The following is an 18,610-nucleotide window of genomic DNA, read 5'->3' as shown; positions in this document are numbered from 1 at the left end:
TGCTGGAGCAAACTCCTTGTGTGTGAGAAAGGGAATACAGTCCATCGAATGTGTGAGAGGACTGGTCTTAGGTAGGCACACCCTGATTCACCCCGATTAACGAAAGACAAGGAAGACTATATGGGCAAAGATATAGGCAGGTTGGTAAACTGTTGGTGGAGGTTCTTTTTTGGAAGCATCTATCAATTAAGAACAAAGGACATCGTTGAGAGTGAGGAGGAAGAAGTGGGTATTGGAAGTTTAAAGGAGGGAAGAATATACATGTAATTGTATGGAGAGTGAGATTGGGGGGAAATAGTAGGGTGGAGAGGGCAGGCCTAAGAGTCTACTTCAGTTGTCATGAATTTTGGGTAATGCCAGGCATCATAATTGCATTTAGCTGCTAAGCTGCAGGTACGGAGTAGGCAGAGAATTGATATAATAGCCATTTGGATTCTGCCAGATAAATCTGGCAAAGACAGAAAGCGGCCAGGGTGCTGAGAAGAGTTCGAGGAACTGAGAGGCCAGGGCATTGGAAAGATTACCTACATGGATATTGAAATCATCAAAAATTATTCCAGGAGTAATGTTGGGAGAGACAGAGAGTTAAGGGCTAAATCTCAGAATGAGGTCCAGCAACCTGGAGATCTTACACTTGACCTCCACAAGGAAGACTTGTGGGTGATAGCATACTTATCAAATGAGCTGGTGGTTTTAGTGTGGCAATAATTGCGTAAAGTGTTAATGAGAAATAAGTAGGCTATCCACCCCATATCCAGGTTCTGCTGTATATGGCATGTGCAGGAGAAAGCAGTCATCAATTGACAGGGCTGCAGGGGAAAGGTATATGCGTAGGGGAGAGCCAGATTTCTTAGAGCAAGGAGATGAAAGGAACATTCATCACTTGAGGGCAAACAAGATTTTACTAATAATAGATCCCAGGCTCAGAAGTTACGCGACTTGCTCAGGGTTACACATGTAGTGAGAACAGCTGAGGAAATCCATTGCTTTTCTACTACAGTGAACAGCTTATGGTTTTTATCTGACGTAATAGGCATATACGAGAAAAGGGACTACAAAGATAAGAAAAAGAGGATCAGAAAACGCGAAGCCACAAAACGCCAGCAAAACCCTGCAATCACAAGGAACTTCGCCAGTCCCGCATTGCCTTGTGGGTGTTGTATGCTCTCGGCTGGTCTTAACCGGAAAAGACCGAGGCAAGGGTGCATTGCATGGCGGGAGTGTCTACCGCCTCTAAAGAAGCCCCTCCTCCTCCGGAAGCCGGGCAGCGCCGGCGCAAACCGTTCTTCTGGAGGCGCGGGACGCTTGTTTTGTGGTGACTTCGCTTAGGCCGCTGTGCCGCACAACCGGTAGAGGCTCTGTTTCCCTGAAACTTTAGAGCCTCAGGCCATTTGAGGCATTTGAGGCCTTTTGAGGCGAAATGGTTCCGGACGAGAGAGGATCAGGCGGTGGCAATGGAGGGGCCGCCGCCATCTCAGGCTGCCCGTAGGGAAAAAGCTTGAGGGGCCCTCGCAGTCGTTGGAGCCTGCGCTTTCTTCCTTTGGGCCCTGCCTACTGCGAAGATGAGTTCGGCCTGGGTCCTTTCTTTCGAGAAGGAGCATCTCTGGATGTATCTGCAGGCGCTCGGCTTCGAGCCGGGCTCGGCGACCGTAGCCGGTGGAAAGATCGTGTCGCACACGCACCTCGGAGTGTAAGGAGGCCGGGGCCGACGGGGCGGGCGAGTCTGAGCCTGGCCGTGCTGGCGTGACCCGCCTTGTTGAGGACCTCGTAGGTTGATGAATTAAGTAGTCGGTTACTGGGGCCCGGCACTGGCTGCAGAGTTCCTGCTTCCAGTGGCAGCCGGCCTGGTGGCAGGAGACTGTCTGTTACGGGACCTTGCCGGGAGCGCCTTGTAGGGGAGTAGAGTCTGCAGTTGGGGCGAAACTGAAGGGGCGGCTTATTCCTGCTTTGGTAGTGAAGCTGGGTGGTCTGTGAAGTCGAGGGAGAGGTGGCGGTTTGGTAACGGAGGGACTTGGGAACGCCTTCCGTTAGGTGCAAACGCCTTTAGGACTCGAGGGAGACTTTCAAGGTAGTTGATCTTTAGTTTATAATTTTCACTAACTGAAATAGCAGGCTGAAGCCTGCCACAGTTAGCAAAAAACTAGTAGAGAGTGGTATTAAGATGAAAAGTGAAAAAAAGCCCCTTCCTGCTTTGCTACAGATGTTACAGATCTCATCATAAAACTTAATACTTGGGCTTCCCTGGTGGCGCAGTGGTTGAGCGTCCGCCTGCCGATGCAGGGGCCGTGGGTTCGTGCCCCGGTCCGGGAAGATCCCATAAGCTGCGGAGTGGCTGGGCCCGTGAGCCATGGCCGCTGAGCCTGCGCGTCCGGAGCCTGTGCTCTGCAACGGGAGAGGCCACAACAGTGAGAGGCCCGCGTACCGCAAAAAAACCAAAAAACTTAATGCTTTGTTTATATTTCTATGTCTTAACTTAAAAACTTTAGATAGTCTCTATTATCTTGCCCACTATAGGCCAAGGAAAATTTGGGATACATAGGCTATCTCCTGTTCTCAATCTTCTTGACTTTTGTAATTACGGTATTTCCGTTTTTCTTGTTGCAGTATTTAAATAATGTGCTTAGACCTCTGTTTCTTGATGTATCAATCTCAAAAGTATCTCTGGATTCCCCACGATGTAATTTCACGGTGAAGGCTGCTATTTATACGATAATTAGTGCACCTACACTTACCTACCCTCTGCCTTCTCCCTCTTGACTTTTTTCAGCTGTATTAGAACTGTTTTACTGTCAAGGTTTAGAGCTGTAATTAAGTTTTGTTTGGTAACTGTTTGGAAGTTACTACTATTTATATGTAGAAAGGTTTTGTCTAGAAGTCTAGTCTAAAAATTGACAACCAGTGGGTAGCATTTTTCAGGTTATGATTATGTATTAATAAATGTGCCACCTATCTCACATGATTTGATGCCCCACCATATGGCAGAAAAACTTAAAGCTTCTCCCAGGCCTCCACTGAGGATGGTTCCCATTGCCGCTGCATCCTCTCTATTGTTTTGGCAATCTTAGTTTTCTCTGCTCTGGCTTATTCAATTGCAGTCTTCTTTCTGCCTTTGAAAATTAAATAAAATCTGTCAAGTTCTGGTTCAGTGATGATAGTTTTTTTTTTTAAACATTGTTATAGATTCACTGCACCCCCCCATGTCTTTAGAGTTGTCTCAGTTGGTTAGTGGGAGGGATATACTAAAACAGATGTCCCCTTTAAAATGCTTTAAGCAAGAATGTGGCATCAAATTTACTTCAAAATTAAAACATTTTTTTGATTCATTTATGTTTACATATGTTAGAATTCATTCTTTTTGGTGTGCAGTTCTATGTGTTTCTAGTTTCTGTGAGCATGTAATTGTGTAGCCACTTTTCTTATAAAGTTAAATGTACATTTAACATATGATCCAGCAATTCCATTCCTAGGCATTTGCCCAAAAGATTTGCATTTTGGAAAAATCATTCTGGTTGCATTACAGAGAATGGATTAGAGGGGGAATCAGGGCTTTGCAGTTAGGTAGACCTAAACTAAGGAGTCAGTGGGAATGGAAAGGAAAGGTGATTCTTTCATTTGTAGGTTTTTTTTTTTTTTTGCTTGGAAGGTGATTCGCTTTTATTTATTTTGCCAGTGAATGTGTAAGAGCAACATATACATTCTTTTGTCATCTATTTAGGAAAAATTTTGAAAGCTGAAGGATAATGTTGAGCCATATTTACTATGAGATATAAGCCTAAACAAAATTTCTATTCCAAGGAAGAAAAAAAATCCAGTTTTCCCAAAGGAAAACTTTGTCTGCTTTCCTTACATTGAAATGCAAGTATTGCTGAAAGCCAGTTTTTAATCCTCCACTTGACACACAGCCTGAAGTGTAATTAGCTAAGTTTGCAAGAGGGGGTTATTTTGTTAGGGTCCAAGATGTGTCTTTATCACACAGCAGTGTGTTTGTTTGTTTATTTATTTATTTATTTTGGCTGCATTGGGCCTTCGTTGCTGCGCGCAGGCTTTCTCTAGTTGCAGCGAGCGGGGCTATTCTTCGTTGCGGTGTGCGGGTATCTCATTGCAGCGACCTCTCTTGTTGCAGAGCCTGGGCTCTAGGCACGCGGGCTTCAGTATTTGTGGCGCATGGGCTCAGTAGTTGTGGCTCGTGGGCTCTAGAGCGCAGGCTCAGTAGTTGTGATGCACGGGCTTAGTTACTCCGTGATGTGGGATCTTCCTGGACCAGGGCTCGAACCCATGTCCCCTGCATTGGCAGGCAGATTCTTAACCACTGTGCCACCAGGGAAGTCCCGCAATGTGCTTTTTACAAGCAGACTTGTGGACCATGACTAAAGGACATGTACAGATTCCAGTTCAATACATGACAAGGCATTTAAGGGGCTGCCAATAGAGCTGACTTTTTGATTATTCTAGAAAGTAGAGACTCATCAACGAACACAGTAATCCCACTCTGCAAAGCTGGAGGCTGGCTAAAAGGAGCATTCCCACCAGACTTTCTGTGCCATAGCAAAGGAGATGCAGAGTCTGTGGCTGGGTACACTAAGACATTGTTAGACGTACTGTACAACTGTGCACTTCATAACAGGGTAAAATTGCAGTAGTAAATTGTCTAACATTTTTCTGAGGTTATATTCCATAAGCTTAAAATTCAGATGTACTTATTTAAAGCATTCAAAACATTGGGTTCTAAGAATGTTTATGCATAAGGTTAATATCTGCCCTATAGAGATTTATATATTTCTGCACAAATACCTCCAGTTTATCTGAATGCATCGGTTTTGGACCAGCAGCTCCTGGCATTGGGAGAGGTGGGTTTCCAGAAATCAGCACAGGTACATTTGGTAAAAGTTTGGCAGGGACCAGGCCCATCCCAGGATGAGGTAAGTAGGGATTGAAAGCCATGGCAGGATTAGCTTCCAGGGATGGAGTCACAGGAAAAGAAGTAAGTGATGACATTTGAGCATTTTGGAGCATAAACTGCATCTGCTGGGTGAACATGGCTGCAGCAGTCTTTTGTTGAATCGGATTGTTCCGTCCATTAATTTCCAGCTGCATTTTTAAATGTGGAGGAGGGTGAAGGTACTTGCAGTTCTCTCTAGCACACTGACCCTTAAGGTCATAGGCAGCCCCCTCCATGGAATCAGCCCAGGCTCTACTAGGCCTTCAGTTGCCCGAAGCAAAGCAGAAGGCACTCTCAGCCCCCCATTCATTTGTTTATTCAACAGATATTAATTGAACACAGTATTGGACCTGGGTATACAGTGGTGAACAGAGCAAACGTAAACTTTTCCCTTATAAAATTTCAGTCCAGTGGGTGAGCAAACCTTTAACAAATATCTTTTTAAAAATTAGAAGTGTTGAAGAGAACAGGATACTATATGAAAAAAATAGCAGGTTTGAGAGATGATAAGGAGGTAGGAACTTCATTTGTATTTGTTGAAGAATAGAAACATTCCAAGGATAAAAGAGTTGTTTGACAAAAGGATAAGCATGGGAATTTTAATGTTAACTTTTTTCCAACTCAAAGCTTATTTCAGGAAAATAGCTTTATGTGTTCACGGGAGTACTCAGATCTATTTGTCATGTCATCTGTATTATGAAGATAATCAAACTGCTTTCTAATGTTGTTGGGATTAGATAAAATACTTCATGTTAAAGCTGCAAGCACAGCTATTAACTTCATATGATTGCAGTGAAGATTAGATGAGTTGCTGCTTGTAAAAGGCTTAATTAAAATAATATCTGATAAATAATAAACTCAATAAATATTTAGCTGTTTTTACTGTCAGAAAATGTTGGTGGGTATCATCATTTTCACCATATGTTAGACCATGGTTTTCTCTCTACCTAATTAGGCTTTCCTTTTCTTTTTGTAGAATGTTTTCATTGCAGTAAAGCCAAGTTCTACTAGTTTTCTTCTAATCGATCTATATTTTCAAAATGAAAACAAAAACTTGTATGTGTTTAATTGTTTATAAATATATACATGAATTAGAAAAATTAATTTGCCTTGACCTCTTGAACAGAATGAAAAATATTAATAGGTCAGACTCTTAAACAGCTTTTGATGATGCTTAGTTTTATTAACCTTTTTCTTTTTTTTTTTCCTACTTCTATTTCTTTTTAAACCATTAGGAACATGTTTGACAAGTTGAACCGTGATGCCTTTCAGATAGTTTCTTATTTTTTGTTTCAAACGCTTGACCAGTCTCTCACTAAAGAAGTTTTCAAGTGAGTAAAAGTTATTTCATTTTCTTTTTGTAGGGGATTTAAAAAGGGATTAAGACTTTATATAAGCCAGAATTTCAACTTTGGACTTCAACTATTATTTTGAATGGATATTATAAAAATTAGGCTTGAGTCTTACAAATTTAGTACTTAACCTTTATAAATCTGAGTGATTTTTTTTGTAAAATTATTATAAATTAAAATAAAAATATAAAAATGTGAATATTCACTAGCCTTGGTTCTAAGTTATTTTGCATGTGATTTGCATTTCATCTATAAGAAAAAGCGTTCAAATTTGTTTTAATATTTATATTGTGCCCTCATCCTCTTATATAGTGAGTCCATTGTTTAGGGCATTGTTTTTATTTGTGATAATTTATTTTTAATATTTTGCCTTCAGTTAAAGTTATGAGTGACCAGGAGAACAAGTGTATTTGAAACATATTTTCGAAATCCCTATCATTAAGGTACAGGGCTTCCTCTGCTCAAATAAAAATAGATTTTTTGATTTTTTTCTAGATTATAAACAAAATACAGCTTACTTTAACCAGTTCAGCAAATACAGAAAAAGTTAAAGTAGGAAGTAAAAATTATTCCTAAACCCAACTAGAGAATATCACTATTGACATTCCAGCTTTTTAGTCTTTTTTTCTTTGCATACTTAATTTTTTTCTATGAATATAGCATGTAAGTTATGCTATAGAAATAAAAAAAAAAATGGGGCCCTAATCAAATAATTGCCTCAGAATAAAAATTTAGACAAAACATTATAAGGAGAAAGCAATAGACAAATTTTAAAGTTCATTATTTTTGACTAAAACTGAGTTTTTAATAATTTCATATCTTGTTTGTCCACAAAACAGTAGCACCCCTGACTGTAATATAGGTTATCTCTAGGGGTCATGATCTCTTATGCCATTCTTTCTGTGCTTTTCATGTGTAACCATGTGTTTTTCTCTTTTTCCCCAGGCATTAATTATTATCCTAATTTATTTATACCATCTTTATGCATTAGTCCAGTGAATTCATTGAGAGTGTTGTCTTCTTTAGCTGATTTTCAGTAATTTTAATAGTGATTCATCTCTATATTTAACTTATATATTCATTGACAATTTGCACTAAACTGAATTCAACCCTATAGATATTCATAAAGAAAAAGACCTAATTTCTTACAGGTTGGTGTTTCTCTTTAGTTGAAATTTATGAATGTTAGCCTTGATTTAGCATTAATATTTCTAGTATAGGAGATAATTTTGATGTTTTAAAATTTTGCTGAGTTTGCTTTTTTATTCATAATTCTAATTTTTATTTTAAAGACTTTGTTGGCCTCCATTTGACCAAAAAAGTGATACTGAATTCCGAAAACATTGCTGTGAATGGTTAAAAAAGATTTCTGTAAGTATTTTCTTTCTGAAAGATGCAAACGTTTAAGAGGTAATTTTTTTTCAGGCTTTATTGAGGTACATTAATTTTTTTAGAGGTGAAATCTTTTTAGTGCTTTTATGTTAACAGTATAAGCAAGAAATACTAATCAGAATAATACTTTCTGGTGGTTTTTGGTTGGGATTCTATATTTCTGGGAAGCCAGCATTGTTGGCTAAGTGCATTAGAAATAGATTTTTGAGTTCCTGGGAATTTATATCACAGTTTTTGTTTAAAGAAAATTTTTTTTTACCATAGATTATTTTAGCTTATGTCCCCAAATAGTATCAATAATTGTGGCTTTAAATTTTAATTGCTTTTTGTGACTGAGTCCACCAAGAGTTTAGAAGGATTCAAAAATTCAACTTGTGGTTCAAATGGAATAATTCTGGTAAACCCTGTTATGCTTCAAAACAGTGTGATGTAAATATAAAGGTTGTTGTTGTTAAGGTCTTCAAATCATCTTGTTTCTTTTTTCCATAGGCTGAATGTGGAAGTAGCTTCCCTCAAGTTGTTGGTTCACTATTTCTTTCTCCTGGTGGTCCTAAGTTTATTCATCTGATGTATCACTTTGCAAGATTTGTTGCAATAAATTATATAAAAACCCATTCTAAAAGTAAGTTAAGCTTACAGTAGGAGTTTTTTTTTTGTTTTGATTCTTAAGTTTTTATTATTTTTTATAATTTGTAAATCATTAAGAGATTTTAATAAAATAAAGAAAAATATTACTTTACCTCAAAAGGCAAGTGGTTAATATTTTATTGGAACTGTAGTTTGAAATCCTCTTGTAATGAACATAGGTAGCAATACAGTTTATTTTCTTATGTTCTAATACAGGGGTTGGGAAACATTTTCTGTGTAAGGCCTGACAGTAAATATTTTATACTTTGTGAACCACATAAGAGTGTCTGTCACATATACCTGTTTGTGAGGTTTGTTTAATTTTTAGTTGTTGTAATATAACCCCTTAAAATGTAGAAAGCAGTTCTAGCTTTCTGACCTCAGAAAAACAGCCAGTGGGCCAGGTTAGACCTGCAGGTTATAGTTTGCCTATAATTCATTGTATTAAATGTTGTGTTGAATTTGTTAGAGATTTATTTTGGCTACTGGCAATGTGTTGGAATATTTTGGTTCACAATTGCTGTTTTAAAGGGATTTGATCTATTTGCTAAATTATAGAAACAAAATATTGGATTTTTCACCGAAGACTTAAAAGAATGCTATTTGTAGCTTACTAAGTATGCTGCTCAGTTTAATTGAGTTATGCTCATAAAACATGGGAGGTAAAAGCTGGAAAAGTTGATGCAATAATAGCCCATCTTCCAATTTCTAGAGACAACCATTGCTTACATTTTGGTTTGTTTTCTTTTAGGTGTTTTTGTTGTTGTTTGTTTTTTTTTAACGCACATATTATATGTTTTAATTATTTTGAATAAATGATAGAGTCTCATGATTCAAAAATCAGGAAGTGAAAAGTCTGTCTTCCATCTCTAACTACCTAGTTTCCCTTTCCAGAAGCAACCATTGTAATGAATAATACTAGCAAATGTGTATATATTCTGTTTTTTAAATCCTAAATGGTGACATACATCTGGGTTTGAATCTTGTGTTTTTTATGCAACAGTGTCTATTGGAGATCATCCCATGTCAGTTCATAGATCTTCCTTACTCTGTCTCTCTCTTAAGAACTGCATATTTGAATGGATGTGTCATAGTGTATTTAATCACACATTTGTTCTGAAATCAGTTCTGCTGACAGACAGTTGGCTTTTTTCCTAATCTTTTGCTATAAAAATAATGCTACAGTGACAAACTTTATACATATATCATTTTGTGTATGTTCAAGTATATATTGTATGTGTGTGTGTATATATATATATGTATATATGGACTCAAACACATACCGTTTTTCCAGTTTATCTTCTGTGCGTGATTTTTTAAAACATGTACATGTGATCTTGCTTTATAAGCATTTACATATTTTATTTATTTATTTTTATTTTATTTTTAAAATTTTATTTATTTATCTATTTTTTGCGGTACGCGGGCCTCTCACTGTTGTGGCCTCTCCCGTTGTGGAGCACAGGCTCCGGAAGCGCAGGCTCAGCAGCCATGGCTCATGGGCCCAGCCACTCTGCGGCATGTGGGATCTTCCCGGACCGGGGCACGAACCCGTGTCTCCGACATCGGCAGGTGGACTCTCAACCACTGCGCCACCAGGGAAGCCCTACATATTTTAAATTTAATGTAACATAAGCATTTTACCAGCTTTTCTGTTAGATTTATTCCAGTTACGTGTAACCCAGACTATTTTATATGAATTATGTGTGTTTGGATTTGGCAAGAGTTTATTGTACATAAGGCTTTTAAGCATGGGTTGTCATATGTCTCATTTAAAGCAGTTTCATTCAACATATTCAGTCTCTAGGTGACTTCTACATCCAGCGAACTCATCCCCTGTTAAATATTTAGGAGTTTTGGTTATTTCTTTGTGGGTAATCTAGGACCTGGATTTACAATGTTAAGTATGGTGTGGGGTCACTATTTTCCAGAATATCCATCTTTATTGTATTGAGCCATCTTAAAGTAGGATTTATTACATTTTATTACAGGTGAAAACCTGGACTCTCAAATGTTTAGATGGATTGTTGTCAGGGTCTGCTTTGATCATTAGTAACATAGCCAAGAATTACTTGAGAAATAGAGATTGGTTTTATTTGGTTGTCTTGTCCTGTTGATCTTACTAGGAAGAAAAGTACGCTGATGGCAGCAATGAAGGTGATGTGATCTCACCTCATCTCTTTTAATTGATTTTCTTCCTTTGTTGTTAAAAGATCAGTTGAGAAGTTGCTTATGTGTGATGATGTATTTGTTCATGGATGTATCACGCTGTGATAATAAGAATTACTTGGGGCACATGGACTCTGAGAATTTTTAATTATGTAAAATAACTCAACTTCAGATATCCTTTTTTATTGCCTCATTTAAAAATAGGTCATCCTTGCTTTTGCTGAAATTAGTTGTATCTTTTTGTGTATGTGGCATGCCAGCTCTTAAGGAGTTGTTAGTTAAATGAGGTTGTTAATCTCTCAGTAATCTCACACTTTTATATCTATTAGCTTGTACGTCTAAGTTTTGTATATTTTATTTGTGTTCTGTGTAGATTCTTCTGTACATTTTACAGAGACATTTAACATAAAGCCACAAGATTTGCACAAGTGCATTGCCAGATGCCATGTAGCACGTAACAGATTTTTACAAATTTTGCAAAGAGAAGATTATGTTACCCGAAAATACCAGGAAAATGCACAGTAAGTAATACTTTGATAGTTAGAAAATGTAAATTCCTTTCTTTACGAACAAATGTCATCAGTATCCTTTTTTTAACCCATTGGTGTATGCACTTTACTTTTAATTCTACCAATATTTATTTATTTATTTAATTTATTTTTGACTGCGTTCGTTGGGTCTTCGTTGCTGTGCACGGGCTTTCTGTAGTTGCGGTGAGTGGGGGCTACTCTTCATTGTGGTGCACGGGCTTCTCATTGCGGTAGCTTCTCTTGTTGTGGAGCACGGGTTCTAGGTGCGCGGGCTTCAGTAGTTGTGGCATGTGGGCTCAGTAGTTGTGGCACATGGGCTTAGTTGCTCTGCGGCATGTGGGATCATCCCGGACCAGGGCTCGAACCCATGTCCCCTCCACTGGCAGGCAGATTCTTAACCATTGCGCCACCAGGGAAGTCCCTCATCAGTATTCTTTCAATGGCAATAATTCATGTCTACCTCAAAACCCGTTGCAGAGCACAGGCTCTGGATGCGCAGGCTCAGCAGCCATGGCTCACGGGCCCAGCTGCTCCGCGGCATGTGGGATCTTCCCAGACCATGGCATGAACCCGAGTCCCCTGCATTGGTAGGCAGACTCTCAACCACTGTGCCGCCAGGGAAGCCCCTATCTTTCCATTTTAAAGCCTGATAACTTATGAATAAAATGTTTTATAACTTTAGGCATACTGTAAATGAAAATTTAGAGAAAAGGAAGATATCATTTTAGTTCAAAAACTCAATTTCTTTAGGTGCTTTTTCTTTTAAACATGGAAATAAATTTTTAAGCTGTAATTATAGTGCTCATCCTATTTTGTATCCTTTTTTCTCTTAATATTTCATTCTATAAATTTTTCCATATTGCCATAATGTATTACTTTTAATTTCTACTTAGTGTCTTAGTTGAAGAGGTATTCCATAGTTTCTTTATCCATTTTATACTGTCTTATATTTACATTCATCTATTCAGCACTTTTCTTTCTTGAGTTACTTCTGTGTGCTGGATATTGGTTATATACTAGTCCTACAGCATTAAACAAGACAAGCAAGGTTCTTACTCTCTAGATATAAATTGTGTCCAATTTTTTACAATTATAAACAACTATAGTAAGATAACTTTTTAAATGCTGTTATCTATTCCCAAAGCTACAGAATCCTTTGACATCTCCTTAAAACTACAATGTTGCCTGTTGTAGGTAACATTTAAAATTATCCCCATGGTATGTGAGATAAGGATAAGAGAGCAGAGTAGTCTTAACTGACTTCCAACATTTTTACTTGAAGTCAGAGAGTATATGAGCCAAGAAGTCCTGGTCCATTTCAATAGCCTGTAACTCTTAAAGGGAGTCTGGAGTCCCTTTATGATTGGCTGCTGGGTATAATTGGAAGAGTAGTCCTCAGAGGCCTTGAGCAAAGATATGAAATGAGGGAAAATATCAAAGCGGGCTATACTAGTTAGTTGTAATAGATTTACAGTTGTCATTTTGTATGTTTTCTTCCAGATTATCAGTTAAACAAATACAGAATTTGAGATCAGAATGTATAGGACAACAAAACGAGATAAAAAAGTAAGTGACTTTTAGAGTTGAAAGTTCCTTGAGATACTAGTTTAGCTTCCTGCATGTTACCGGTAAGGAAACTGAGACTAGTTAAAATAACATATCAATAGCTAGTTGATAATAGGATGAGAACATAATTCTGATTCCTAGTCCAGTTCTTCTAATAAATTATGATAGCTTTGAGCTTGAATTTTATTTTTGCTTTTAATAGGTGGTTGTTAGCAGGTGGGTTTGCAGATTAATTAGCTCTTTGGATGGTAAATTACCATATGGATTTTTTATTGACTAATGAGATTATTTAATTTTTAACTAGAATGGAACCCTATGATGACCAAAGTAATATACAAGAGAAAATTCAAAAGGTGAGACTTTTTTTTGAATTTTATTTTATTTATTTTTTATACAACAGGTTCTTATAGTTATGTATTTTATACATATAGTGTATATATGTCAATCCCAATCTCCCAATTCATCGCACCCCACCCCCCATTCCCCCCTTGGTGTCCATATGTTTATTCTCTACATCTGTGTCTCTATTTCTGCCTTGCATATTGGTTCATCTGTACCATTTTTCTAGATTCCACATATATGTGTTAATGTATATTTGTTTTTCTCTTTCTGGCTTTCTTCCCTCTGTATAAGACATTCTCTAGGTCCTTCCACGTCTCTACAAATGACCCAGTTTTGTTCCTTTTTATGGCTGAGTAATAATTCACTGTATATATGTACCACATCTTCTTTATCCATTCATCTGTTGATAGGTGTTTAGGTTGCTTCCATGACCTGGCTATTGTAAACAGTACTGCAGTGAACATTGGGGTGCATGTGTCTTTTTGAATTATGGTTTTCTCTGAGTATATGCCCAGTAGTGGGATTGCTGGGTCATATGGTAATTCTGTTTTTAGTTTTTTAAGGAACCTCCATACTGTTCTCCATAGCGGCTGTATCATTTTACATTCCCACCGACAGTGCAAGAGGGTTCCCTTTTCTCCACATTGGTGTTTGTCCTAATTCTAATTTCATTCTTTTACATGTCCAGTTTTCCCAGCACCGTTTATTGAAGAGACTGTCTTTTCTCCATTATATATCCTTGCTTCCTTTGGCATAGATTATCTGACCGTAGATGAGTGGGTTTATCTGTGGGCTTTCTATCCTGTTCCATTGATCGATATTTCTCTTTTTGTGCCACTACCATATTGTCTTGATTACTATAGCTTTGTAGTATAGTCTGAAGTCACGGAGCCTGATTCCTCCAGGTCCATTTTTCTTTTTCAAGTTTGCTTTGGCTATTCGGAGTCTTTTGTGTTTCCATACAGATTATAAACTTTTGTTCTAATTCTGTGAGAAGTGCTATTGGTAATTTGATAGGGATTGCATTGAATCTGTCAATTACTTTGGGCAGTACAGTCATTTTCACAATGTTGATTCTTCCAATCCAAGAACATGGTATATCTCTTCATCTGTTTGTGTCATCTTTGATTTCTTTCATCAGTGTCTTATAGTTCTCTGAGTACAGGTCTTCTCCCTTCTTAGGTAGGTTTGTTCCTAGGTATTTTATTCTTTTTGTTGCAGTGGTGAATGGGATTGTTTCCTTAATTTCTCTTTCTGAGAGACTTTTTTTTTTTTGCGGCACGTGGGCCTCTCACTGTTGTGACCTCTCCCGCTGCGGAGCACAGGCTCTGGACACGCAGGCTCAGCGGCCACGGCTCACAGGCCCAGCCACTCCGTGGCATGTGGGATCTTCCTGGACTGGGGAACGAACCCGTGTCCCCTGCATCCACAGGCAGACTCTCAACCACTGCGCCACCAGGGAAGCCCCAAGACAACTTTTGAAGGGAGGAATTTAATCTTTCTTTTGTGTTATGCAGTGTTTACTTAATTGAACTCGTATATCTCTCTTTGTAGCAGTGTTTTTGTTTGTTTTTCTTTTTTTTACTCATTAGAAGTGACATATGTATAAAAGTATTAACGGTGCCTTTAGAACACTTGAACATAATGGAAAAATTAGCTTATAATCTATCAGACTAAATATATACAAAAGCAGTTTTAAATTAACCAGTTTAAATTTGGTTAATTTAAAATCTTTCATGCCAGCAGGGAAAATTCAGCTTGATTCTAACTTAATCAGTAATATTTATCTAATAAAATACATTACGTGAAGGCAGATGGTAAGTATGGAAGAACGGTGAGAAGTCATGTTGAGGCTGACATGGCAGTAGAGAGGAATCTGGCAGATATAAATGATCTGAGGCTTTCAGAGGTTGGCTTTAACAAATGTGGGTAGGAGTGTTTTCTTATATCTTTGTGTTTGGATGAAATGTCTCTCAAGCTCTTTTGATTCCATGGTCACCAAGCTGCCTTGGGGTATTAATTTGGCTTTTTAGGCACTTTGTCACTGGAAAAGGTGAGTGCCCTCCTCAGGTAGTAATTATTCATTAATTCAGTGAATATTTATTGATCACCTGCCATTTGCTAGGCACTCTTCTAGATATTATGGACTAGAGCACTGAAGAAAACAGGCAGAGTCACTTCCTTTATGGAGCTTCCAGTTTGGTGAATATGAATATTCCTATCGCTGAATGTAGTATCTTTGATTGTAGGCTTAATAGGTTAGGTTGGTATGAAACCCGTTAAGAGTTTTCATAGCAGTCTCTCTTGAGTTTGGGTAATGTTCAGTTTTCCCTGAGTCCAGTCAACTTTGAGCCATTGAGAAGGTAAACTTTCTAGATTTGAAAAATCTGAGAACCAGATCTTGGATCTTTGTATGTTCACCAAGGAAATGCCATCCTATGAGATCTTTAGATGGCCAGCCAATGAGTCTTCCTTTGGGGAAACAACTTTACTTTGTACTGTGAGAAGACACAGACACTAACACAAATATAATTAGTGTATTTCCCCTCCTCTTTCCCATTTACGTAAATTCTTTTGAGGCATAACATACGTATAAAAACGTGCAAAAATCGTAAGTGTGAAGCTTGACAAAATTCACAAAGTGATCACATCCGTGTAACCAGCATCCAGTTAAAGAAACAGAATGTTACTGTCACCCCAGGAGCCTTGAGCCCCCTTTCTTTCATGACCATTTCCTTCCAAGAGTAAACACTATCCTCACTTCTTTTTTTGTTTGTTTTAATTAATTAATTTTATTTTATTTATTTTTGGCTGTATTGGGTCCTCATTGCTGCATGCAGGCTTTCTCTAGTTGTGGCGAGTGGGGGCTACTCTTTGTTCTGATGCGTGGGCGTGGGCTTCTTATTGCGATGGCTTCTCTAGTTGCAGAGCATGGGCTCTAGGCACACAGGCTTCAGTAGTTGTGGCATGTGGGCTCAGTAGTTGAGGCTCGCAGCCTCCAGAGTGCAGGCTCAGTAGTTGTGGCACACGGGCTTAGTTGCTCCGCGGCACGTGGGATCTTCCTGGACCAGGGATCGAACCTGTGTCCCCTGCATTGGCAGGCGGATTCTTAACCACTGCACCACCAGGGAAGCTCTATCCTCACTTCCTATGCTAAAGATTAATTTTGCCCGTTCTTGAACTTTGTGTAAATGGGGAGTGTATAGAATATATTCTTTTGTGTTCGACTTCTTTCACTCATGCTGTTTTATCCATGCTGTTGTATGTGTTCATTCTCATTGCTGTATAATGTTCTATTTTATGATTAAAGGAAAGTATACTTTTTATTCAAGGTAGTTCTTCGGGTTGATTGTAGTTTTTGAGTATTACAAATAGGAGTGCTGTGAACATTCTTATATGTGATTTAATAAACATAGGTTAATGTATGGTTTTCAACATTTTAACTTTTTGAAACTTGAATGACTCTTAAAATTGATGTGTAGTGTTTTTATTTTCTCCTGAAAATCTTTTATTTTCCCTGATGGCATCTCAGAATACAGGAAATGCTAATTGCATCTCCGTAGTATAAGGTTTCTTAGATATGTTTTGCAAATCATAGTGGGCTAGATTCTCCTGAGAAATTCTTCAGTTTTAAAGTGCCCTTGAAAGTAATATCAGTGCTTTTAGACTGTTAAAATAGTTAGTTTTCTTACCAGAAGCCATTCCAGGAATACCTAATTTGTTCCTAGGAATGAACATATATTTGTATTTTACATATCTTTATGTATAGATTATGTATAGACTTTAATAATTTCTTTGTCTCTGTTTTTGAAGGTTCGGTCTTTGTGGGCTTCAGTGAATGAAACACTCATGGTTTTGGAAAAAGAGAGAGAAGTTGTTAGTTCAGTCCTTAGTGTTGTTAACCAGTATACTTTAGATGGAACTAATGTTGCTATCAATATTCCAAGGCTCTTACTTGACAAAATTGAGAAACAAATGTGTCAGGTAAGCATTTGATAATTAAGGGAGCTTTGAGAAAACTCCCTTCACAGAATCTTTTTATATATTGTATATTGTTTTTCTCACAGTGTTTTTCTACTGTTTTCAGAATTTACCTTTGTGAATATATCTGATAAGAGGGGTACTGTTAAAGGTGTTTATATTCACATCTATTGACCTTTATTCATTGTCCGTATGTTGTACGGTGCTACATCATATAGTGTAGAGAGTAGAAGGTACTTAGTAGGAAGATGATGTGATACTTAGTTTTTTATAAATTCTCAAAGAGAGCACCAGTGATCTCCTGAATGCTAAATTTCTTTTTAAAAACTCTTCTCTCGTTTTTCTTTCGTCTTGATGCTATTAAATGTTTTAAAGTGTTTTCTTCCTTTAGCTTTTGTGACCTCAGTGTCGTTGTCTTCCTGTGGTGTTTCAGACTGCTGTCTCCAGTTTTCCACTGGTTCCTTTTTCTCTAACTTTTAAATGAACATGTTCCCCATGGTTCCTTTAATGGCCCCTTTTCTTTCTCACATTATAAATCCATCTGTATTTTCTTACCCAGTTCCATGGCTTCATCAGCCTCCTATACAATAATATTACCAGATTGGTATTTCCAGTCTCTCCCCTTCAACTCAAACTACATCAAATTATTTCCACTTGCTTATGGGACATTTCCATCTGAATAGCCTATGTTTATTTTTCTTAGTAAACTTAAATTTTTTTGAGCATCTCCTATGTGCCAGGTATTATTATAGTGAAGGGGATTTAATAAAGATAAAATATTGTTGTGACCCTGAAGAGTGTTCACTTTAATAGGTAACATGTCAGGCACTTCAAATTCAGAGTACATAAAAATCAGGATCTGTAAACTCAGATTCCTACAGGGGCTATATAGATGAAGTATGCTAATTATGTGTAACAATGGGGTAAAGTAGGAAATGATGAGATCTTTGGGGAACTAATTTTGTGTGAAATCTGTGATTTTAAAAAATATTAGCAACTAATTCAGATGATTTTAAAACATTGGAACTGTGCAGGCCAAATAAACATGTCTTAAGTTTGGAATCAACCTTTAGGGGTCCTTTAATTTGCAACTTTTGGTAAAACATGAATTCATGATCTTTCTCCAAACCTGATCTTTCTCCTCAGTCTTTATTTTGCTTTCCATTTATTTACATTTCTTTTATTCTAGTTTCAGCTTTTTTGCATGATATAAAAGTGTAGCATGGTGTGTTAATTCTTCCACAGTAGTTTCCTTTGGGCCAGAATTATTTACATAGTTTTATTTTTGGGTAGACAGCCGTTCTTTTTTTTCCACTCTTTTTTAAGGTAACCTTTTTATATAATAGTGAAAAATGTAAATATATTTTTGTAGCATTTTACTATGTTAACAATCTATAGTTCACTACTTTTTTTTTTCAGCTGCACATAGGAAATGTTTATGAGGCTGGAAAATTGAATCTCTTAACAGTTATTCAGTTATTAAATGAAGTCTTGAAAGTAATGAAATATGAACATTGTCAGGCTAACCAAGCAAGACTGACAATAGACCTTCACTTCCTTGAAAAAGAGACCAAAGTTCAGAGAGAAAGATTGTCAGATCTGAAGCATATGAGGTACACTAGAAAGATCTTCTGTTATTTCATTGGGGTAGGAGTAGGGTGGTTTTGATAATTTCTCAGCACAACTCTTGTTTAGTTAACAACTCAGTAGCT

The 18,610-nt window shown here is 37.5% G+C and overlaps 1 protein-coding gene across 2 annotated transcripts in view; it reads left to right on the top strand.

Moving 5' to 3' along the window:
- Positions 1-1,261: 1,261 nt before the first annotated feature.
- The window catches only part of HAUS6 (HAUS augmin like complex subunit 6), a 46,477-nt gene continuing 29,128 nt past the window's right edge, over positions 1,262-18,610 (top strand). The window contains exons 1-9 of one of the 2 annotated variants that reach the window (XM_024747157.1): positions 1,262-1,690; positions 6,175-6,270; positions 7,584-7,662; positions 8,173-8,305; positions 10,853-11,000; positions 12,510-12,575; positions 12,880-12,928; positions 16,731-16,901; positions 18,318-18,511. In XM_024747157.1, the coding sequence (XP_024602925.1) occupies positions 1,563-1,690; positions 6,175-6,270; positions 7,584-7,662; positions 8,173-8,305; positions 10,853-11,000; positions 12,510-12,575; positions 12,880-12,928; positions 16,731-16,901; positions 18,318-18,511 (1,064 nt within the window). In that variant the 5' untranslated portion in view covers positions 1,262-1,562. Of the gene's footprint in view, positions 1,768-6,174; positions 6,271-7,583; positions 7,663-8,172; positions 8,306-10,852; positions 11,001-12,509; positions 12,576-12,879; positions 12,929-16,730; positions 16,902-18,317; positions 18,512-18,610 lie in introns of both variants that reach the window. The other variant, XM_024747158.1, reaches the window with a different exon arrangement.

The sequence above is a fragment of the Neophocaena asiaeorientalis genome, unplaced genomic scaffold (assembly GCF_003031525.2).
Source record: "Neophocaena asiaeorientalis asiaeorientalis breed wild unplaced genomic scaffold, Neophocaena_asiaeorientalis_V1.1 scaffold260, whole genome shotgun sequence".
Lineage (NCBI taxonomy): Eukaryota > Metazoa > Chordata > Mammalia > Artiodactyla > Phocoenidae > Neophocaena > Neophocaena asiaeorientalis.
This window is presented reverse-complemented; position numbering and strand designations above follow the sequence as displayed.